General features: G+C 49.9%; 1 protein-coding gene and 1 long non-coding RNA gene across 2 annotated transcripts; both read right to left on the bottom strand.

Annotated features, from left to right (window-relative positions):
* Positions 1–13288: 13288 nt before the first annotated feature.
* On the bottom strand, positions 13289–17642 carry LOC140106903 (uncharacterized). Its single transcript, XR_011850898.1, has 2 exons — positions 15527–17642; positions 13289–14670 (listed from the first exon to the last, which is right to left on the bottom strand). It is a non-coding gene; the product is annotated as an uncharacterized lncRNA (long non-coding RNA).
* Positions 17643–19468: 1826 nt separating this feature from the next.
* Positions 19469–22969, bottom strand: RNF135 (ring finger protein 135). The gene is made up of 2 exons (XM_072131542.1): positions 22887–22969; positions 19469–22801 (listed from the first exon to the last, which is right to left on the bottom strand). Exons 1-2 carry the CDS (start codon positions 22936–22938, stop codon positions 22251–22253), a joined length of 603 nt encoding a protein of 200 aa, XP_071987643.1. The 5' UTR covers positions 22939–22969; the 3' UTR covers positions 19469–22250.
* Positions 22970–23107: the final 138 nt, after the last annotated feature.

The raw sequence follows: 23107 nt of genomic DNA, 5'->3' as shown, positions 1-23107 counted from the left end.
GACCTTGGTATACACTGATTGTATGATATAATATACTTTTTGATATATATATACATTTTTTGATATTTCCAACTATATTCCTTGGTCCTAGTTTATATCTGTGTGCACTTTTTACAACTTTTTGCTTATGTACTGTATTCCTCACGGTTTGTATACCGTTTATGCATGAGGTTGCTCTGGGGAGCCTTTGTGATATGCACCCAATCCTTTCTTGGGTTTTTAAGTATGTTTTAAATGTTATACCAATAAAGTTCATATTTTTGTCATCTATACGCATCTCGTTTTTCTCTCCTATGATCCTAATATTTTTTAGATGTGTGATGAAACCCTCTCATCTTTGAGTAATGTCACCCCACTATTTCTAAAGTAATGTATATATAGGTGTATATGCATGAATGTATGTTTGTGTAGAATATATTATATATTCTAATGTGTTCATATTTCCCTTATCTCCACCATCCACATCCTTTTATTATTCTTCATTGCCATTTATAGTAACTTCTAACTAATACTTCCGTCTCCAGCAACGTTCTTCTCCCAGATGGGACACTTCTCTGCAACTAAAGATTTAACCGGAATTGCATCATGATTGGCCCTGCATCTGTTCCTGCTCCTTGGTTAGTGCGGCCATCTTGGAGACCTCCCAACACACTGGAAGTCCATCACGTTTGGACCGCCATCTGCTCCTTGGTTTGCTCCACCATCTTGGTGACCTCCCGACACACTGGAAGTGCATCACGGTTTGCCCCGCATCACTTCCTGTTCCATGGTTGATGCAGCCATCTTGAACTTCTTGCTAATACTTCAGGCTTCAGCAACATTCTTCTTCTTTTTCTGTCCCAGATGGGACACTTCCCTGCAACTAAAGAGTTAACCGGAAGTGCATCATAGTTGGCACTGCATCACTTCCTGTACCTTGGTTGGCACGGCCATCTCTGAGTCCTCCTGACTCACTGGAAGTGCATCACGATTGATCCCACATCAGTTCCTGTTCCTTGGTTGGCTCGACCACTTCCTGTTCCTTGATTGGCGCGGGCATCTGGGAGATCTCCCAACACACTGAAAGTGCATCACGGTTGGCCCCGCATCAATTCCTGTTCCATGGTTGATGCAACCATCTTGGAGACCTGCCGACATGCTGGAAGTGCATCATGGTTGGTCCCGTATCAGTTCCTGTTGTTAAGGATATCACACTGGTCTTGAATGCCATCTTACATACTGTCACACATTTTAAAGACTCAGCATTCAATTTACATAACTTTGTGTAGTGAAAACTAAAGTTTGGGTGGGGTTCGCCCCTCAGCACACAAAGGGACAGATTTACTTACCCGGCCCATTCGCGATCCAGCGGCGCGTTCTCTGAACAGGATTCGGGTCCGGACGGGATTTATGAAGGTAGTACCTCCGCCGTCCACCAGGTGGCGCTGCTGCGCTGAAAAGCATCGGAACGCGCCGGAATACACCGAGCTGGACCAGGTGAAGGTGAGCGCGTCCCAAGCGACACATTTTCGGTTATTAAATGCAGCGTTTTTTCCCGAATCCGTCGGGTTTTCGTTCGGCCACGTCCCCCGATTTCCGTCGCGTGCATGCCAGAGCCGATGCGCCACAATCCGATCGCGTGCGCCAAAATCCCGGGGCAATTCAATCGGCACAAATCAGAAATATTCGGGTAACACGTCGGAAAAACGCGAATCGGGCCCTTAGTAAATGACCCCCTCGCTAGCACCACCTAGGGCAGTGGTGGCGAACCTATGGCACGGGTGCCAGAGGTGGCACTCAGAGCCCTCTTTATGGGCACCCGGGCCATCACCCCAGGGTAGAGTTTGCCAGACAGGACTCAAGGCCTCTTGCAGTCCAGGCAGCCCAGGACCCCAGAAGGAAGCTACAATGATAATCCAAACTTCTTCTTCTACTCCTTCTTTCTACTGTGTTGGGGTCCTTGGGTGCCTATACAATTTAAACCTGTGAAAAAGCAGGCAGTAATAAGTTACGGCTTAAATTGGCGCATTGGCACTTTGCGAAAAATACGTGGGTTTTGGTTGTAGTTTGGGCACTCCGTGTCTAAAAGGTTTGCCATCACTGACCTAGGGGAAGGTATTCAGGGGAGCACCGGGGCATTTTGTTTATGTGAAGACAGCCAATGGTTCTACATTCCTTTGTGTGCTACTATCCAATAGTGTTGCATTTCCAGGGTCAAACCACCCAATAGTATTGCGCGCTTGTGTACTTGCAGAGTGTGTTATGACTTACCATATAAGAGTTTCAGTGCAAAGAGAATAAAGCAGTCTTGAGCTAATCTTCAGCAAGGACAGTGTGTCTTTCCTGTGTTACTCCATTCCAGAGCTGGAAGAAAAGACTCAAATAATTCAAACTCACCTTTACAACGCGGATAAAGATGGTTAAAGCCTCATGTATCCAAAGACCCTTATGGTCATCTCTGATACTGTTCCTTAGTTGCCACGGCCATCTTGAACTTCTTGCTAATACTTCAGGCTCGAACAACGTTCTTCTTCTTTTTCTGTCCCAGTTGGGACACTTCTCTGCAACTAAAGAGGTAACCGGAGGTGCAACACGGTTGGCCCTATATCACTTCCTATTCCTTGGTTGGCGCGGGCATCTTGGAGACCTCCCGACACACTGGATGTGCATCACGATTGGCGCTGCATTACTTCCTGTTCCTTAGTTGGCTAGGCCATTTTGGAGACCTCCCGACACACTGGAAGTGCATTACTATTGGCCCCACATCACTTCCTGTTTCTTGGTTGGCGCGGCCATCTTTGAGACCTCTCGGAGCACTGGAAGAGCATCACTATTGGCCCTGTATCACTTCCTGTGCCTTGTTTGGCGCGGTCATCTTGTAGACCCCCCAACACACTGGAAGTGCATCATGGTTGGCCCTGCATTACTTCCTGTTTCTTGGTTGGTGCGGCCATCTTGGAGACCTTCCGACACTGGAAGTGTATCACGGTTGGCCCGTACCCATCCTGTTCCTTAGTTGCCACGGCTATCTGGGAGACCTCCCAACACACTGGAATTGCATCAAGGTTGGCCCTGCATCACTTCCTGTTCCTTGGTTGGCGCGGCCATCTTGGAGACCTCCCGAAATACTGGAAGTGAATCACGGTTGGCCCTGCATCAGTTCCTGTTCCTTAGTTGGCTAGGCCGACCTGGAGACCTCCCGACACACTGGATGTGCATCACTATTGGCCCCACAACACTAGCTGTTTCTTGTTTGGGGTGGCAATTTTGGAGACCTCCCAACACAATAGAAGTGCATCACAGTTGGCTCTGCATCACTTCTTGTTCCTTGGTTGGCGCGGCCATCTTGGAGACCTCCCGACACACTGTAAGTGCATCACGGTTGGCCCTGCACTTCTCCTGTTTTTTAGTTGGAGCAGCCATCTTGGAGACCTCCCAACACACTGGAAGTGCATCACCGTTGGCCCTGCATCACTTCCTGTTCCTTAGTTGGCGCGGCCATCTTAGAGACCTTCCGACACACTGGAAGTGCATAATGTTTGGCCCAGTATGTGTTCCTGCTCATTGGTTGGTGCGGCCATTTTGGAGTCCTGCTGACACACTGGAAGAGCATCCATGGTTGGCCCCTCATCACTTCCGATGTCTTGGTTGGCACGGCCATCTTGAAGACCTCCCGACACACACTGGAAGTGCATCATGGTTGGCTCTGAACCCCCACTTGTTCCTTGGTTGGTGCGGCCGTCTTGGAGACCTCCTGACACACTGGACGTGCATCATGCTTGGCCCTGTATCATTTCTTGGTCTTTTGGTTACCGCTGCCATCTTGATGGCCTCCCAAAAGACTAAAAGTGCATCATGGTTGGCCCCGCATCAATTCCTGCTCCGTGGTTGGCGCGGGCATCTTTAAGATCTCCCAACACACTGGAAGTACATCAGGGTTGGGCCTGCATCAGTTCCTGTTCCTTGGTTGGCGCGGCCATCTTTAAGACCTCCCGACACACTGGAAGGGCATTGCTGTTGGTCCCGCACCTGTCCTGTTCCTTAGTTGGCGGGGCCATCGGAGAGACCTCCCTACACACTGGAAGTGCATCATGGTTGGCCCTGCATCAGTTCCTGTTCCTTAGTTGGCGCAGCCATCTTGGAGACTTCCTGACACACTGGAAGAACATCACGGTTGGCCCTGTATCATTTCCTGTTCCTTGGTTGCCGCTACCATCTTGAACTTCTTGCTAATTCTTCAGGCTTCAGCAACGGTCTTCTTTTTCTGATGAGACACTTCCCTGCAACAAAAGAGTTAACCGGAAGTGCATAGTAGCTGGCCCCGCATCTGTTCCTACTCCTTGGTTGGTTCGATCATCTTGGAAACCTCCCGACACACTGGAAGTGCATCATGGTTGGCCCCGCATCACTTCCTGTTTCTTGGTTGTTGTGGCCATCTTAAAGACCTTCCGAAACTCTGGAAGTGCATCCATTGTTGGCCCTGCATCACTTGCTGTTCCTTGGTTGGCGCAGCCATCTTGCAGACCTCCCGACACTGGAAGTGCAACACGTTTGGCCCTGTATCTAGTCCGGTTCCTTGGTTAGCATGGCCATCTTGGAGTCCTCCTGACACACTGGAAATGCATCCATGGTTGGCCCCTCATCACTTACTGTGCCTTGGTTGGGGCGGTCATCTTGGAGACCTCCATACACACTGGAAGTGCATCATGGTTTGCCCTGCATCACTTTCTGTTCCTCGCTTGGCGCGGCCATCTTGGAGACCTCCCGACACACTGGAAGTGCATCATGGCTGGCCCCACATCACTTACTGTTCCTTGGTTGGTGCGGCCATCTTGGAGACCTCCCGACACACTGGAAGTGCATCGGGGATGGCCCCACATCACTTACTGTTCCTTGGTTGGTGCGGCCATCTTGGAGACCTCCTGACACATTGGAAGTGTAACATTGCTGGCCTCACATCAATTTCTGTTCGTTGGTTGGCACAGCCATCTTGGAGACCTCCCAACACACTGGAATTGCATCACTGTTGGCCCTGCATCACTTCCTGTTCCTAGGTTGGCGCGGTCATCTTGGAGACCTCCCGACACACTGGAAGTGCATTATGGCTTGCCATGCATCACTTACTGTTCCTTGGTTGGAGCAGCCATCTTGGAGACCTCCTGATAAACTGGAAGTGCATCATGGATGGCCTTGCATCACTTCAGGTTCCTTGGTTGGCGGGGACATCTTGGAGACCTCCTGACAAACTGGAAGTGCATCATGGATGGCCTTGCATCACTTCAGGTTCCTTGGTTGGCGGGGACATCTTGGAGACCTCCCTACACACTGAGAGTGTATCATCGCTGGCTCCGCATCACTTACTGCTACTTGTTTGGTGCGGCCATCTTGGAGACCTCCCATCACACTGATAATGCATTATGGTTGGTCCTGCATCACTTCCTGTTTCTTGGTTGGTGCGGCCATCTTGGAGACCTCCCTACACACTGGAAATGCATTATGGTTGGTCCTGCATCACTTCCTGTTTCTTGGTTGGCGTGTCCATCTTGGAGACCTCCCTACACACTGGAAATGCATTATGGTTGGTCCTGCATCACTTCCTGTTTCTTGGTTGGCGTGTCCATCTTGGAGACCTCCCTACACACTGAGAGTGTATCATCGCTGGCTCCGCATCACTTACTGCTACTTGTTTGGTGCGGCCATCTTGGAGACCTCCCATCACACTGGAAATGCATTGTGGTTGGTCCTGCATCACTTCCTGTTTCTTGTTTTGTGCTGCCATCTTGGAGACCTCCCAACAAACTGGAAGTGCATCATGGTTTGCCCTGCATCACTTACTGTTCCTTGGTTGGTGCGCCATCTTGGAGACCTCCCGACACACTGGAAGTGCATCATGGATGGCCTTGTATCACTTCCTTTTCCTTGGTTCGCATGGACATCTTGGAGACCTCCCGACACATTGGAAGTGCATCACGATTGGCCCAGCAACAGTTGCTGTTCCTTGTTTGGTGCGGCCATCTTGGAGACCTCCCATCACAATGGAAGTGCATTATGGTTGGCCCTGCATCAGTTTCTGTTCCTTGGTTGGTGCAGCCATCTTGGAGACCTCCCAACAAACTGGAAGTGCATCATGGTTTGCCCTGCATCACTTACTGTTCGTTCCTTGGTTGGTGCGCCATCTTGGAGACCTCCCGACACACTGGAAGTGCATCATGGATGGCCTTGCATCACTTCCTTTTCCTTGGTTGGCATGGACATCTTGGAGACCTCCCGACACATTGGAAGTGCATTATGGTTGGTCCTGCATCACTTCCTGTTTCTTGGTTTGCGCGGACATCTTGGAGACGTCCCTACACACTGAGAGTGTATCGTGGCTGGCTCCGCATCACTTACTGCTACTTGTTTGGTGCGGCCATCTTGGAGACCTCCCATCACACTGGAAATGCATTATGGTCGGTCCTGCATCACTTCCTGTTTCTTGTTTGGTGCGGCCATCTTGGAGACCTCCCATCACACTGGAAATGCATTATGGTCGGTCCTGCATCACTTACTGTTCCTTGGTTGGTGCGCCATCTTGGAGACCTCCCGACACACTGGAAGTGCATCATGGTTGGCCCCGCAACAGTTGCTGTTCCTTCTTGGCGCGGCCATCTTGGAGACCTCCCTACACACTGGAAGTGCATCCATGGTTGGCCCCGCAACAGTTGCTGTTCCTTCTTGGCGCGGCCATCTTGGAGACCTCCCTACACACTGGAAGTGCATCCATGGTTGGCCCCGCAACAGTTGCTGTTCCTTGTTTGGCGCGGCCATCTTGGAGACCTCCCATCACACCTTTTCCACATCATTTCTCCCTCTCCTATTCTATATAAACAAGGTCCGGGCCTGATGGTGTAGTTCTGCTTCCTCTGTGGTCAGGACGCTGTTGCAGTACACAAAACGCTGGTCTATCCCAATCGTGCTGACGCTCTCTTCTTCATCTCTCCCCACCAGCAATCCGGGTAAGTAACAAATGATTCCTCGGATACAGAGATTAATGAGTTGTCCGTGCGCTGTGCACTTCATGTACCATGGATGATACATTCCTTGTCTTCATCACACCAGAACTAATCTAAAACGGGATGGATTACTTTACTGTATTCCCACAAAACTTTAGAGATCCAGTGATCTCTAAACCGGTGATACTGCATGTTATACCTCTGCTTGCTGCATTTCATCATGATATCCTCTGGATGGCTTGTATACTATGGATATGCTCTGGATGTCTTGTATACTATGGATATGCTCTGGATGGCTTGTATATTATGAATATGCTCTGGATGGCTTGTATACTATGGATATGCCCTGGATGTCTTGTATACTATGGATATGCTATGGATATCTTGTATACTATGGATATGCTCTGGATAGCTTGTATACTATGGATGTGCTCTGGATGTCTTGTATACTATGGATATGCTATGGATATCTTGTATACTATGGATATGCTCTGGATGGCTTGTATACTATGGATATGCTCTGGATAGCTTGTATACTATGGATGTGCTCTGGATGGCTTGTATACTATGGATATGCTCTGGATGTCTTGTATATTATGGATATACTCTGGATGTCTTGTATACTATGGATATACTCTGGATGTCTTGTATACTATGGATATGCTCTGGATGTCTTGTATATTATGGATATGCTCTGGATGTCTTGTATACTATGGATATGCTCTGGATATCTTGTATATTATGGATATGCTCTGGATATGCTCTGGATGTCTTGTATACTATGGATATGCTCTGGATATCTTGTATACTATGGATATGCTCTGGATGTCTTGTATACTATGGATATGCTCTGGATGTCTTGTACACTATGGATGTGCTCTGGATGTCTTGTATACTATGGATATGCTATGGATATCTTGTATATTATGGATATGCTCTGGATGTCTTGTATACTATGGATATGCTCTGGATGTCTTGTATATTATGGATATGCTCTGGATGTCTTGTATACTATGGATATGCTCTGGATGTCTTGTATACTATGGATGTGCTCTGGATGTCTTGTATACTATGGATATGCTATGGATATCTTGTATATTATGGATGTGCTCTGGATGTCTTGTATACTATGGATATGCTATGGATATCTTGTATATTATGGATATACTCTGGATGTCTTGTATACTATGGATATGCTCTGGATGTCTTGTATACTATGGATGTGCTCTGGATGTCTTGTATACTATGGATATGCTATGGATATCTTGTATATTATGGATGTGCTCTGGATGTCTTGTATACTATGGATATGCTCTGGATATCTTGTATACTATGGATATGCTCTGGATGTCTTGTATACTATGGATATGCTCTGGATGGCTTGTATACTATGGATATGCTATGGATATCTTGTATATTATGGATATGCTCTGGATGTCTTGTATACTATGGATATGCTCTGGATGTCTTGTATACTATGGATATGCTCTGGATATCTTGTATACTATGGATATGCTCTGGATATCTTGTATACTATGGATATGCTCTGGATGTCTTGTATACTATGGATATGCTCTGGATGTCTTGTATACTATGGATGTGCTCTGGATGTCTTGTATACTATGGATATGCTCTGGATATCTTGTATATTATGGATATGCTCTGGATATGCTCTGGATGTCTTGTATACTATGGATATGCTCTGGATATCTTGTATACTATGGATATGCTCTGGATGTCTTGTATACTATGGATATGCTCTGGATGTCTTGTATACTATGGATGTGCTCTGGATGTCTTGTATACTATGGATATGCTATGGATATCTTGTATATTATGGATATGCTCTGGATATGCTCTGGATGTCTTGTATACTATGGATATGCTCTGGATGTCTTGTATACTATGGATATGCTCTGGATGTCTTGTATACTATGGATGTGCTTTGGATGTCTTGTATATTATGGATATGCTCTGGATGTCTTTTATACTATGGATATGCTCTGTATGTCTTGTATATTATGGATATGCTCTGGATGTCTTGTATATTATGGATATGCTCTGGATATCTTGTATATTATGGATATGCTCTGGATGGCTTGTATACTATGGATATGCTCTGGATGTCTTGTATACTATGGATATGCTCTGGATGTCTTGTATACTATGGATATGCTCTGGAAATCTTGTATACTATGGATATGCTCTGGATGTCTTGTATACTATGGATATGCTCTGGATATCTTGTATACTATGGATATGCTCTGGATGTCTTGTATACTATGGATATGCTCTGGATGTCTTGTATACTATGGATATGCTCTGGATGTCTTGTATACTATGGATATGCTATGGATATCTTGTATATTATGGATGTGCTCTGGATGTCTTGTATACTATGGATATGCTCTGGATATCTTGTATACTATGGATATGCTCTGGATGTCTTGTATACTATGGATATGCTCTGGATGTCTTGTATACTATGGATGTGCTCTGGATGTCTTGTATACTATGGATATGCTATGGATATCTTGTATATTATGGATATGCTCTGGATATGCTCTGGATGTCTTGTATACTATGGATATGCTCTGGATGTCTTGTATACTATGGATATGCTCTGGATGTCTTGTATACTATGGATGTGCTCTGGATGTCTTGTATATTATGGATATGCTCTGGATGTCTTGTATATTATGGATATGCTCTGGATGTCTTGTATATTATGGATATGCTCTGGATGGCTTGTATACTATGGATATGCTCTGGATGTCTTGTATACTATGGATATGCTCTGGATGGCTTGTATACTATGGATATGCTCTAGATGTCTTGTATATTATGGATATGCTCTGGATGTCTTGTATACTATGGATATGCTCTGGATGGCTTGTATACTATGGATATGCTCTGGATGGCTTGTATACTATGGATATGCTCTGGATGGCTTGTATACTATGGATATGCTCTGGAAATCTTGTATACCATGTGTACTGATGAGCTCATCATCCAGATGGACTGTACATTATCTATACTTGTTGCTTCCTCTCACACAATGTGTTTAATGTGCTGATTGTTTTTGTCCATCATCCCTCGGTCTCTGAAGGTCACACAGATGTGGATTTCCTTGACGCTTTAATAAAGAATATTTTGGTTTTGACCTTGTACTGAGTTTATGTGATTATTACTCCATTCTGGTCAGGTATTCTGGAGGGACCACCCTGCTGGGCTCTGTAACTCCCCCAGCCTGCCCCCCGCAATGTTCCTGGTCTGTATTGTGCACCAGCACACAGTGGTCCTCCAGGGCATGAAGTGTCTAATCATTCGTATTCATGTATTAGAATTATATAATTGCTGTCCGTGCAGGCTGCCCTATTGGCTGCTACCCTGGAACCTTCCAGAGTCCTCGAGTCTATAAATATTAGTTTATAACAAGATTTCAGAGAAAACAATCCATGTCAAATAGTTCTGCTGACACGGCCACCAAGAGATGCCCAGCCCTGTGGAGCACTGCTACAAGACTCATGTCCAGTCCCACCCCTGCCCCCAAGAGATGCCCAGCCCTGTGGAGCACTGCCACAAGACTCATGTCCAGTCCCACCCCTGCCACCAAGAGATGCCCAGCCCTGTGGAGCACTGCTACAAGACTCATGTCCAGTCCCACCCCTGCCCCCAAGAGATGCCCAGCCCTGTGGAGCACTGCCACAAGACTCATGTCCAGTCCCACCCCTGCCACCAAGAGATGCCCAGCCCAGCGGAGCACTGCTACAAGACTCATGTCCAGTCCCACCCCTGCCCCCAAGAGATGCCCAGCCCTGTGGAGCACTGCCACAAGACTCATGTCCAGTCCCACCCCTGCCACCAAGAGATGCCCAGCCCTGTGGAGCACTGCTACAAGACTCATGTCCAGTCCCACCCCAGCGGAGCACTGCTACAAGACTCATGTCCAGTCCCACCCCTGCCACCAAGAGATGCCCAGCCCTGTGGAGCACTGCTACAAGACTCATGTCCAGTCCCACCTCTGCCACCAAGAGATGCCCAGCCCTGCGGAGCACTGCCACAAGACTCATGTCCAGTCCCACCCCAGCCCCCAAGAGATGCCCAGCCCAGCGGAGCACTGCTACAAGACTCATGTCCAGTCCCACTCCTGCCACCAAGAGATGCCCAATCCTGCGGAGCACTGCTACAGGACTCATGTCCAGTCTCACCCCAGCCCCCAAGAGATGCCCAGCCCAGCGGAGCACTGCTACAAGACTCATGTCCAGTCCCACCCCTGCCCCCAAGAGATGCCCAGCCCTGCGGAGCACTGCTACAAGACTCATGTCCAGTCCCGCCCCTGCCACCAAGAGATGCCCATCCCTGCGGAGCACTGCTACAAGACTCATGTCCAGTCCCACCCCTGCCCCCAAGAGATGCCCAGCCCTGCGGACCACTGTTACAGGACTCATGTCCAGTCCCACTCCTGCCACCAAGAGATGCCCAGCACTGTGGACCACTGCTACAGGACTCATGTCCAGTCCCACTCCTGCCACCAAGAGATGCCCAGCCCTGTGGACCACTGCTACAGGACTCATGTCCAGTCCCACCCCTGCCACCAAGAGATGCCCAGCGGACCACTGCTACAGGACTCATGTCCAGTCCCACCCCTGCCCCCAAGAGATGCCCAGCGGACCACTGCTACAGGACTCATGTCCAGTCCCACTCCTGCTACCAAGAGACGCCCATCCCTGCGGAGCACTGCTACAGGACTTATGTCCAGTCCCACCACTGCCACCAAGAGATGCCCAGCCCTGCGGACCACTGCTACAGGACTCATGTCCAGTCCCACCCCTGCCCCCAAGAGATGCCCAGCGGACCACTGCTACAGGACTCATGTCCAGTCCCACCCCTGCCACCAAGAGATGCCCAGCGGACCACTGCTACAGGACTCATGTCCAGTCCCACTCCTGCCACCAAGAGATGCCCATCCCTGCAGAGCACTGCTACAGGACTCATGTCCAGTCCCACTCCTGCCACCAAGAGACGCCCATCCCTGCGGAGCACTGCTACAGGACTCATGTCCAGTCCCACCCCTGCCACCAAGAGATGCCCATCCCTGCGGAGCAATGCTACAGGACTCATGTCTAGTCCCACCCTTGCCACCAAGAGATGCCCAGCGGACCACTGCTACAGGACTCATGTCCAGTCCCACTCCTGCCACCAAGAGATGCCCAGCCCTGCGGACCACTGCTACAGGACTCATGTCCAGTCCCACCCCTGCCCCCAAGAGATGCCCAGCGGACCACTGCTACAGGACTCATGTCCAGTCCCACTCCTGCCACCAAGAGATGCCCAGCCCTGCGGACCACTGCTACAGGACTCATGTCCAGTCCCACCCCTGCCCCCAAGAGATGCCCAGCGGACCACTGCTACAGGACTCATGTCTAGTCCCACCCTTGCCACCAAGAGATGCCCAGCGGACCACTGCTACAGGACTCATGTCTAGTCCCACCCTTGCCACCAAGAGATGCCCATCCCTGCGGAGCACTGCTACAGGACTCATGTCCAGTCCCACCCCTGCCCCCAAGAGATGCCCAGCCCTGCGAACCACTGCTACAGGACTCATGTCCAGTCCCACCCCTGCCCCTATGAGATGCCCAGCCCTGCGGAGCACTGCTACAGGACTCATGTCCAGTCCCACTCCTGCCACCAAGAGATGCCCAGCCCAGCGGAGCACTGCTACAAGACTCATGTCCAGTCCCACCCCTGCCCCCAAGAGATGCCCAGCCCAGCGGAGCACTGCTACAGGACTCATGTCCAGTCCCACCCCTGCTACCAAGAGATGCCCAGCCCTGCGGAGCACTACTACAGGACTCATGTCCAGTCCCACCCCTGCTACCAAGAGATGCCCAGCCCTGCGGAACACTGCTACAGGACTCCTGACCAAGAGGGAAATGTAGCTGCACTTCTTCTACCACCCAGACAGCTGCTGCTTCATCTTCTTTCTCCAGTGTGAGTCCCTGGATAAAGCCTCTAACATCGAGGGCCTCCCGCGTACCATCAGCCCAGACCTGACACCCACACTGGGAGTGCCCCAGGGGGTTCCCACGTGTCCCCCTCTTACTTTACTCGGCTGACCTGGACTGAGGTATCATAACATCCTCTTCCTCATATCTTCATCGCCCTAATGCTCTCTATGTGGTATGAAGGAGCAGTGATGGGGTGACGGGAGCAGAGAGGGTTTGTTGGGGTGATGGTAGGGAGGTTGTGTCGGGGGTGCAGTGAGGGTCATCGGGGGTGGCAGTGGGGATGGGTCGGGATGCAGCGGCGTGCGATCAGGTCACGGATCAGTGCAGATTTTATTTGTACATTTTGTCTATTACATAATAATCACATAATAATTTAGGAACATTAATATTTTACACAACATGAACTTTGTCATCACCTGAAGAGCCGCAGTCACAGACCATGAAGGTATCTCCAGGCCACGGGGCAGGACTACTACTCCCCCCATACACAGCAGGAATAGTGGAGCCCCTGATAGTCCAAGGGATCCTCACATCATCCCTTCTTACAGCTGTTGGGGGTGGATGAGGCGGCCATGACCCCCCACCAGGTGCGGGACCGCTCTCCGCCTGGATTGCTCATTGGTTAATCCTCCAACACCAAAAGCCACCGGCAGCCAATGGAGACTCGTGGCCACCACCGCAGCCGCTCCTTCCCGCTCAGCGCCGTGGCTCCTGCGGTGACTGATATCACTGGATGCCCTGGCCACTGTCATCCCGGGAGGCAGATAGAGGCCTTCACCTGCCCCTGGTCCCATCCTCCGCAAAGAATCCTGACCCGGTCAGAGGTGCAGCTGGTGCCCATAGAGAATTGGGACATCCGGAACCTTCTGCGACCTAGCCATCTGGGGTCCTGCTGGCACCTATTGTGGCTAACAAGGTCCCCCCAGCTGTAGAAGTAGGTCGCCCAATGTATGGACTCAACGCTCTACACAGGTACCTACAGAATCTTCATACTCCAGTCAGGATGATGCCCATATGCCCCTAAAGCTTAAACTCCAGAAAATTCTTGCCCCAGTTACTTAGAGATTTTGCTCTGGATCACAGGGTAACTATTGGTAGGAACAATACCAGCGACCTCTGCCTTCTGCATGTCCTTCTGGTGCCGGCTGGTGGTCCCCTCATATCGCTATTCAGGCCGGGGGTTGAGTTTTCTCCGGGGGGGGGTATGTAACAAATCTAAAGTGGGCACTACAAAAATTTTGACCTCTGTAGTTTCACATGGGCAAGCCTGACCAGCCTACCCCTGCCCCTGCCCACTGCCTCTGTCTGGCAAATCTTGGGCTGCTTCTTGAAGTCCTCAGGAGAAGGTCAAATAGACCTAACCCCAAACCGTGACTATTATGCTGCATAGCTGCCACCCTATGGCTATTCATGGTTAGGTTTTGTTTCATACATGTGCAGGCGGGCATCGTTATTGGCTGCTGATCCAGAACTCTCTAGGTGTGAGAGAGAACCTGGAACCTTCTTATCCAGCCCCATATTTATGGGAATATCTTGTGTACCACAACCTGGGGTCTAAATGAGGTCAATCTAGGCCTCTGCCATCTAGCCCTACCTTAGCCTGGCCTGCTACCAGACACACCCTATATACAGCCCGTACTACCTCAGCCAGCTACTACCAGACACATCCTGTATACAGCCCGTACTACCTCAGCCAGCTACTACCAGACACATCCTGTATACAGCCCGTACTACCTCAGCCAGCTACTACCAGACACATCCTGTATACAGCCAGTACTACCAGACACATCCTGTATACAGCCAGTACCACCTCAGCCCGGCTACTACCAGACACATCCTGTATACAGCCAATACTACCTCAGCCTCGCTACTACCAGACACATCCTGTATACAGCCAGTACTACCTTAGCCTGGCCTGCTACCAGACACACCCTATATACAGCCAGTACCACCTCAGCCCAGCTACTACCAGACACATCCTGTATACAGCCAGTACTACCTTAGCCTGGCCTGCTACCAGACACATCCTGTATACAGCCAGAACTACCTCAGCCCAGCTACTACCTGACACATCCTATATACAGCCAGTACTACCTCAGCCCGGCTACTACCAGACACATCCTGTATACAGCCAGTACTACCTCAGCCTTGCTACCAGACACACCCTATATACAGCCCGTACTACCAGACACATCCTGTATACAGCCAGTACTACCTCAGCCCAGCTACTACCAGACACATCCTGTATACAGCCAGTACTACCTCAGCCCGGCTACTACCAGACACATCCTGTATACAGCCAGTACTACCTCAGCCCAGCTACTACCAGACACATCCTGTATACAGCCAGTACTACCTCAGCCCTGCTCCTACCAGACACATCCTGTATACAGCCAGTACTACCTCAGCCCAGCTACTACCAGACACATCCTGTATACAGCCAGTACTACCTCAGCCCAGCTACTACCAGACACATCCTGTATACAGCCAGTACTACCTCAGCCCAACTACTACCAGACACATCCTGTATACAGCCAGTACTACCTCAGCCCTGCTACTACCAGACACATCCCGTATACAGTCAGTACTACCTCAGCCCGGCTACTACCAGACACGTCCTGTATACAGCCAGTACTACCTCAGCCCAGCTACTACCAGACACATCCTGTATACAGCCAGTACTACCTCAGCCCAGCTACTACCAGACACATCCCGTATACAGCCAGTACTACCTCAGCCCGGCTACTACCAGACACATCCTGTATACAGCCAGTACTACCTCAGCCCAGCTACTACCAGACACATCCTGTATACAGCCAGTACTACCTCAGCCCCGCTACTATCAGACACATCCTGTATACAGCCAGTACTACCTCAGCCCTGCTACAACCAGACACATCCTGTATACAGCCAGTACTACCTCAGCCCGGCTACTACCAGACACATCCTGTATACAGCCAGTACTACCTCAGCCCAGCTACTACCAGACACATCCTGTATACAGCCAGTACTACCTCAGCCCGGCTACTACCAGACACATCCTGTATACAGCCAGTACCACCTCAGCCCAGGTACTACCAGACACATCCTGTATACAGCTAGTACTACCTCAGCCCAGCTACTATCAGACACATCCTGTATACAGCCAGTACTACCTCAGCCCAGCTACTACCAGACACATCCTGTATACAGCCAGTACTGCCTCAGCCCAACTACTACCAGACACATCCTGTATACAGCCAGTACTACCTCAGCCCAGCTACTACCAGACACATCCTGTATACAGCCAGTAATACCTCAGCCCGGCTACTACCAGACACATCCTGTATACAGCCAATACTACCTCAGCCCGGCTACTACCAGACACATCCTGTATACAGCCAGTACTACCTCAGCCCAGCTACTACCAGACACATCTTGTATACAGCCAGTACTACCTTAGCCCATCTACTACCAGACACATCCTGTATATAGCCAGTACTACCTCAGCCCAGCTACTACCAGACACATCCTGTATACAGCCAGTACTACCTCAGCCCGGCTACTACCAGACACATCCTGTATATAGCCAGTACTACCTCAGCCCGGCTACTACCAGACACATCCTGTATACAGCCAGTACTACCTCAGCCCTGCTACTACCAGACACATCCCGTATACAGTCAGTACTACCTCAGCCCGGCTACTACCAGACACATCCTGTATACAGCCAGTACTACATCAGCCCAGCTACTACCAGACACATCCTGTATACAGCCAGTACTACCTCAGCCCAGCTACTACCAGACACATCCTGTATACAGCCAGTACTACCTCAGCCCAGCTACAACCAGACACATCCTGTATACAGCCAGTACTACCTCAGCCCCGCTACTACCAGACACATCCTGTATACAGCCAGTACTACCTCAGCCCGGCTACTACCAGACACATCCTGTATACAGCCAGTACTGCCTCAGCCTGGCTTCTACCAGACACATCCTGTATACAGCCAGTACTACCTCAGCCCAACTACTACCAGACACATCCTGTGTACAGCCAGTACTACCTCAGCCCATCTACTACCAGACACATCCTGTATACAGCCAGTACTACCTCAGCCCAGCTACAACCAGACACATCCTATATACAGCCAGTACTACCTCAGCCCGGCTACTACCAGACACATCCTATATACAGCCAGTACTACCTCAGCCCAGCTACAACCAGACACATCCTGTATACAGCCAGTACCACCAGACACATCCTGTATACAGCCAGTACTACCTCAGCCCGGCTACTACCAGACACATCCTGTATACAGCCAGTACTACCTCAGCCCAGCTACTACCAGACACATCCTATATACAGCCAGTACTACCTCAGCCCGGCTACTACCAGACACATCCTATATACAGCCAGTACTACCTCAGCCCAGCTACTACCAGACACATCCTGTATACAGCCAGTACCACCAGACACATCCTGTATACAGCCAGTACTACCTCAGCCCGGCTACTACCAGACACATCCTGTATACAGCCAGTACTACCTCAGCCCAGCTACTACCAGACACATCCTGTATACAGCCAGTACTACCTCAGCCCAGCTACTACCAGACACATCCTATATACAGCCAGTACTACCTCAGCCCGGCTACTACCAGACACATCCTGTATACAGCCAGTACTACCTCAGCCCGGCTACTACCAGACACATCCTATATACAGCCAGTACTACCTCAGCCCAGCTACTACCAGACACATCCTGTATACAGCCAGTACTACCTCAGCCCAGCTACTACCAGACACATCCTATATACAGCCAGTACTACCTCAGCCCAGCTACTACCAGACACATCCTGTATACAGCCAGTACTACCTCAGCCCGGCTACTACCAGACACATCCTATATACAGCTAGTACTACCTCAGCCCGGCTACTACCAGACACATCCTGTATACAGCCAGTACTACCTCAGCCCGGCTACTACCAGACACATCCTGTATACAGCCAGTACTACCTCAGCCCAGCTACTACCAGACACATCCTGTATACAGCCAGCACTACCTCAGCCCAGCTACTACCAGACACATCCTGTATACAGCCAGTACTACCTCAGCCCAGCTACTACCAGACACATACTATATAAAGCCAGTACTACCTCAGCCCGGCTACTACCAGACACATCCTGTATACAGCCAGTACTACCTCAGCCCCGCTACTACCAGACACATCCTGTATACAGCCAGTACTACCTCAGCCCGGCTACTACCAGACACATCCTGTATACAGCCAGTACTACCTCAGCCCAGCTACTACCAGACACATCCTGTATACAGCCAGTACTACCTCAGCCCAGCTACTACCAGACACATCCTGTATACAGCCAGTACTACCAGACACATCCTGTATACAGCCAGTACTACCTCAGCCCAGCTACTACCAGACACATCCTGTATACAGCCAGTACTACCAGACACATCCTGTATACAGCCAGTACGACCAGACACATCCCTTATACAGCTAGTATTACCTATAAATCTGTCTCCATGTGTGGTCTGTGGTGGTCCTATTTCCTATCACGGGCCTCCCCTTGAGTATTAGTAGGCCGTGTACCCCATAGAGTCCTGTCAGCCATGCAGCCCCATTCTTACAGCGTCTCTGTCAACTCCAATGGTTGTGGGAGACTGATAAGAGTCATTGACCACCAGACTCGTCCACAGACCACGACCAGGCTCCTCCTGTAAGCATATCACGTGTGTGGCTGCGCCATTCTCTAGCTCTATGCCGATGGCGTCCGGGGGGGATTATACACGTCACCCCTCGCCTCAATCACAGGACAGGGGCGCATGGACAGTAACCAGAGTTGGCCCCTCCCACTATAGGGACCACAGTCCCACCACGCTCCAGTCCATCACATGTCACACACGGATTTCATACTAATGTACAGGTCATAGAGGAAGCTGAAATATCCGACAGCGAAGTATGACGTGTGTGACATGTGATGGTCTGTGGTCCCTATAGTGGGAGGAGCCGCCTCTGGTTACTGTCCATGCGCCCGTGTCCTGTGATTGAGGCGAGGGGTGACGTGTATAATCCCCCCGAGTAGCGTCTCGTGGTTGCTTAGTGACGGCGCGCGGTGCGTCTGATATAACTCAGGTGCGGACGCTAGAGAATGGCGCGGCCCATGCGGATTCCTCTCCTGCTGCAGCATCTCCCCAATAGCCGCAATGAAAGGCGGATCAGGACGATCGCTGCGAGGAATCTGCGGCCCGGCGCTTACATCGCAGTTATGTCGCCTCCCGTCCCCTGGAATAGTCACCCCTAAATAACTGTGTAATAATGTGTCACATGACTATGATATCACATGGGCGGTCCCCACTATGTCACATGACTATGATATCACATGGGCGGTCTCCACTATGTCACATGACAATGATATCACATGGGCGGTCTCCACTATGTCACATGACAATGATATCACATGGGCGGTCCCCACTATGTCACATGACTATGATATCACATGGGTGGTCTCCAATATGTCACATGACTATGATATCACATGGGCGGTCCCCACTATGTCACATGACTATGATATCACATGGGCGGTCCCCACTATGTCACATGACAATGATATCACATGGGCGGTCTCCACTATGTCACATGACAGATATGATATGGGCGGTCCCCACTATGTCACATGACAATGGTATCACATGGGTGGTCCCCACTATGTCACATGACAATGGTATCACATGGGCGGTCTCCAATATGTCACATGACATATATGAAATGGGTGGTCCCCACTATGTCACATGACAGATAAGATATGGGCGGTCCCCACTATGTCACCTGACTATGATATCACATGGGTGGTCCCCACTATGTCACATGACAGATATGATATGGGTGGTCCCCACTATGTCACATGACAATGATATGATATGGGTGGTCCCCACTATGTCACATGACAATGATATCACATGGGTGGTCCCCACTATGTCACATGACAATGATATCACATGGGTGGTCCCCACTATGTCACATGGCATATATGATATGGGTGGTCTCCACTATGTCACATGACATATATGATATGGGTGGTCCCCACTATGTCACATGACAATGGTATCACATGGGTGGTCCCCACTATGTCACATGACAATGATATGACATGGGTGGTCCCCACTATGTCACATGATATTTAAGATATGGGTGGTCCCCACTATGTCACATGATATTTAAGATATGGGTGGTCCCCACTATGTCACATGACTATGATATGGGTGGTCCCCACTATGTCACATGACTATGATATGATATGGGTGGTCCCCACTATGTCACATGACAATGATATGATATGGGTGGTCCCCACTGTGTCACGTGACAATGATATGACGTAGGTGGTCCCCACTATGTCACATGACTATGATATCACATGGGCGGTCTCCACTATGTCACATGACATATATGATACGGGGGTCTCCACTATGTCACATGACATATATGATATGGGTGGTCCCCACTATGTCACGTGACAATGATATGACGTAGGTGGTCCCCACTATGTCACATGACATGTATGATATGGGTGGTCCCCACTATGTCACATGACATGTATGATATGGGTGGTCCCCACTATGTCACATGACATGTATGATATGGGTGGTCCCCACTATATCACATGACATATATGATATGGGTGGTCCCCACTATGTCACATGACATATATGATATGGGTGGTCCCCACAATGTAACATGACATATATGATATGGGTGGTCCCCACTATGTCACATGACAATGGTATGACATGGGTGGTCCCCACTATGTCACATGATATTTAAGATATGGGTGGTCCCCACTATGTCACATGACTATGATATGGGTGGTCCCCACTATGTCACATGACTATGATATGGGTGGTCCCCACTATGTCACATGACTATGATATGATATGGGTGGTCCCCACTATGTCACATGACAATGGTATCACATGGGTGGTCCCCACTATGTCACATGGCAATGATATGATATGGGTGGTCCCCACTATGTCACATGACAATGATATGATATGGGTGGTCCCCACTATGTCACATGACAATGATATGATATGGGTGGTCCCCACTATGTCACATGGCAATGATATGATATGGGTGGTCCCCACTATGTCACATGACAATGATATGATATGGGTGGTCCCCACTATGTCACATGACAATGGTATCACATGGGTGGTCCCCACTATGTCACATGACAATGATATGACATGGGTGGTCCCCACTATGTCACATGACAGATATGATATGGGTGGTCCCCACTATGTCACATGATATTTAAGATATGGGTCGTCCCCACTATGTCACATGACAATGATATGACATGGGTGGTCCCCACTATGTCACATGACAATGGTATCACATGGGTGGTCCCCACTATGTCACATGATATTTAAGATATGGGTGGTCCCCACTATGTCACATGACAATGATATGACATGGGTGGTCCCCACAATATCCCATAAGAGATATGGCATGGGCGGTCTCCAGTGTGTAACATGACATATTGCATGGTGGTCCTCACTATTTCAGTCCAGTGACATCTAGTCTGCAAGATTTGGAGAGAAGGAACCCGCGAGCCATTGCTGGGGACCAAGACATGAGGCAGAGGGACTGTGTCCAGTCATAGAGATTCTGGTTGTCTCTCAGGGACTAAGGGCCGGGTCCATACGGCATCCGCATAATCCAGCCCTGAAGAGGTGAGACCTAAATCCTTAAATTAAGCTTAACCCTACATATGCTAAGCCTCAAACCAACGAAGCCGTGTCCCTGACCATAAAAATAAGCCAAGAGACAAAATGTGAGACAACCACGAGGGGGCAGATTCCCGAAGACAAGCCCAAGCGCGGCTGATCTGCCCTCATACGTGTTATATAATAATGTATGTGGTGGCTGAAGAGCAGGTCCTGAGACCAAGGCGTCCCGGACGAGCCCCCAAGAAACCACACACCCAACGCTTCTCACTAAGACTCGTGGTCATCTGAAGGTGCAGGGCTTCATGGGAATTAATTATCAATGACTCAACAATGTGGGATTCCCTTTTTTTTTACATCTATGAGAGAAGTCCTCAACGAAACTTGGCTACAGAACATCAGGGATGTGTGCAGCTCAGGATGTGACTAGAGTACATGACAGGATGTGACTGCAGCTCTAGAGGTGACTCTGGATTAGTACCATGTATGGCTTTATAGCATGACTCCCCCTCCCTCCCTGGTAGACAGCAGAACATGTCACTTGCTCTGAGTGGCCTCTGTCTGGAATGCGTTGAGGACTAGGACGGTCTTACTAGAGAACATCCAGAAGGCCGGGTACACCGTCTCCGTAAACTTGGCCCGAAACTTATAAATTTCACTGAACTTTTTGCCAATGCAGAAGAAAGAGACAAACCCCTGGTCGTAGTTCAGGAGCACCCCGTATTTGTTGGTGTTGGGGGTGGTGAGGTCTGTCTGCTTGTCGTCATGCCAGGCCTGCAGGTTCCCGTTACACCACTCGATGCACCAGGACACCTTGTTGCGGCCCAGGCGGCTCTCTGCTCCGGTACGGGCTATTCTCTGATAGGCCACACCCAACCCGCTAAAGTTTCCTCCATCTTTAAGGACCTCCCAGTAATGGACGCCCTGCGAGAAGCCCTGAGAACAGAGGAGCTGGGAGCAGCTGACAAACCTCTGAGGACTCTCCTGATAGTTCTGAGGAACGTCGCTGACCGACAACCTGGTGCACAGCTCAGACAGGACGATCTTCTTGTGCACAGTGCTGGGGTCTGCCGACAACTTCTCCGAATCTGAGGACAACAAGGTGGAGCAAATTATATCACCTCTCCCCTCCTCTCTATCATTCTCTCCTCCCCTGTCCTCTTCTTTACCCACCTCCCATCCTCTCCTCTCTCCTCTGTCTTCTCCTTCTTTCTTCTCCTCTCATCTCCTCTCTCCTCTCCCCTTCTCCCTCTTCTCCTCTCCCCTTCTCCCTCTTCTCCTCTCCCCTTCTCCCTCTTCTCCTCTCTCCTCCCCCTTCTCCCCCTTCTCCTCTCTCCTCCCCCTTCTCCCCCTTCTCCTCTCTCCTCCCCCTTCTCCTCTCTCCTCCCCCTTCT

The sequence above is a fragment of the Engystomops pustulosus genome, unplaced genomic scaffold, assembly GCF_040894005.1.
Source record: "Engystomops pustulosus unplaced genomic scaffold, aEngPut4.maternal MAT_SCAFFOLD_86, whole genome shotgun sequence".
Classification (NCBI taxonomy): domain Eukaryota; kingdom Metazoa; phylum Chordata; class Amphibia; order Anura; family Leptodactylidae; genus Engystomops; species Engystomops pustulosus.
The sequence above is the reverse complement of the archived record's forward strand: the minus strand, read 5'-3'. Positions and strand labels throughout refer to the sequence as shown.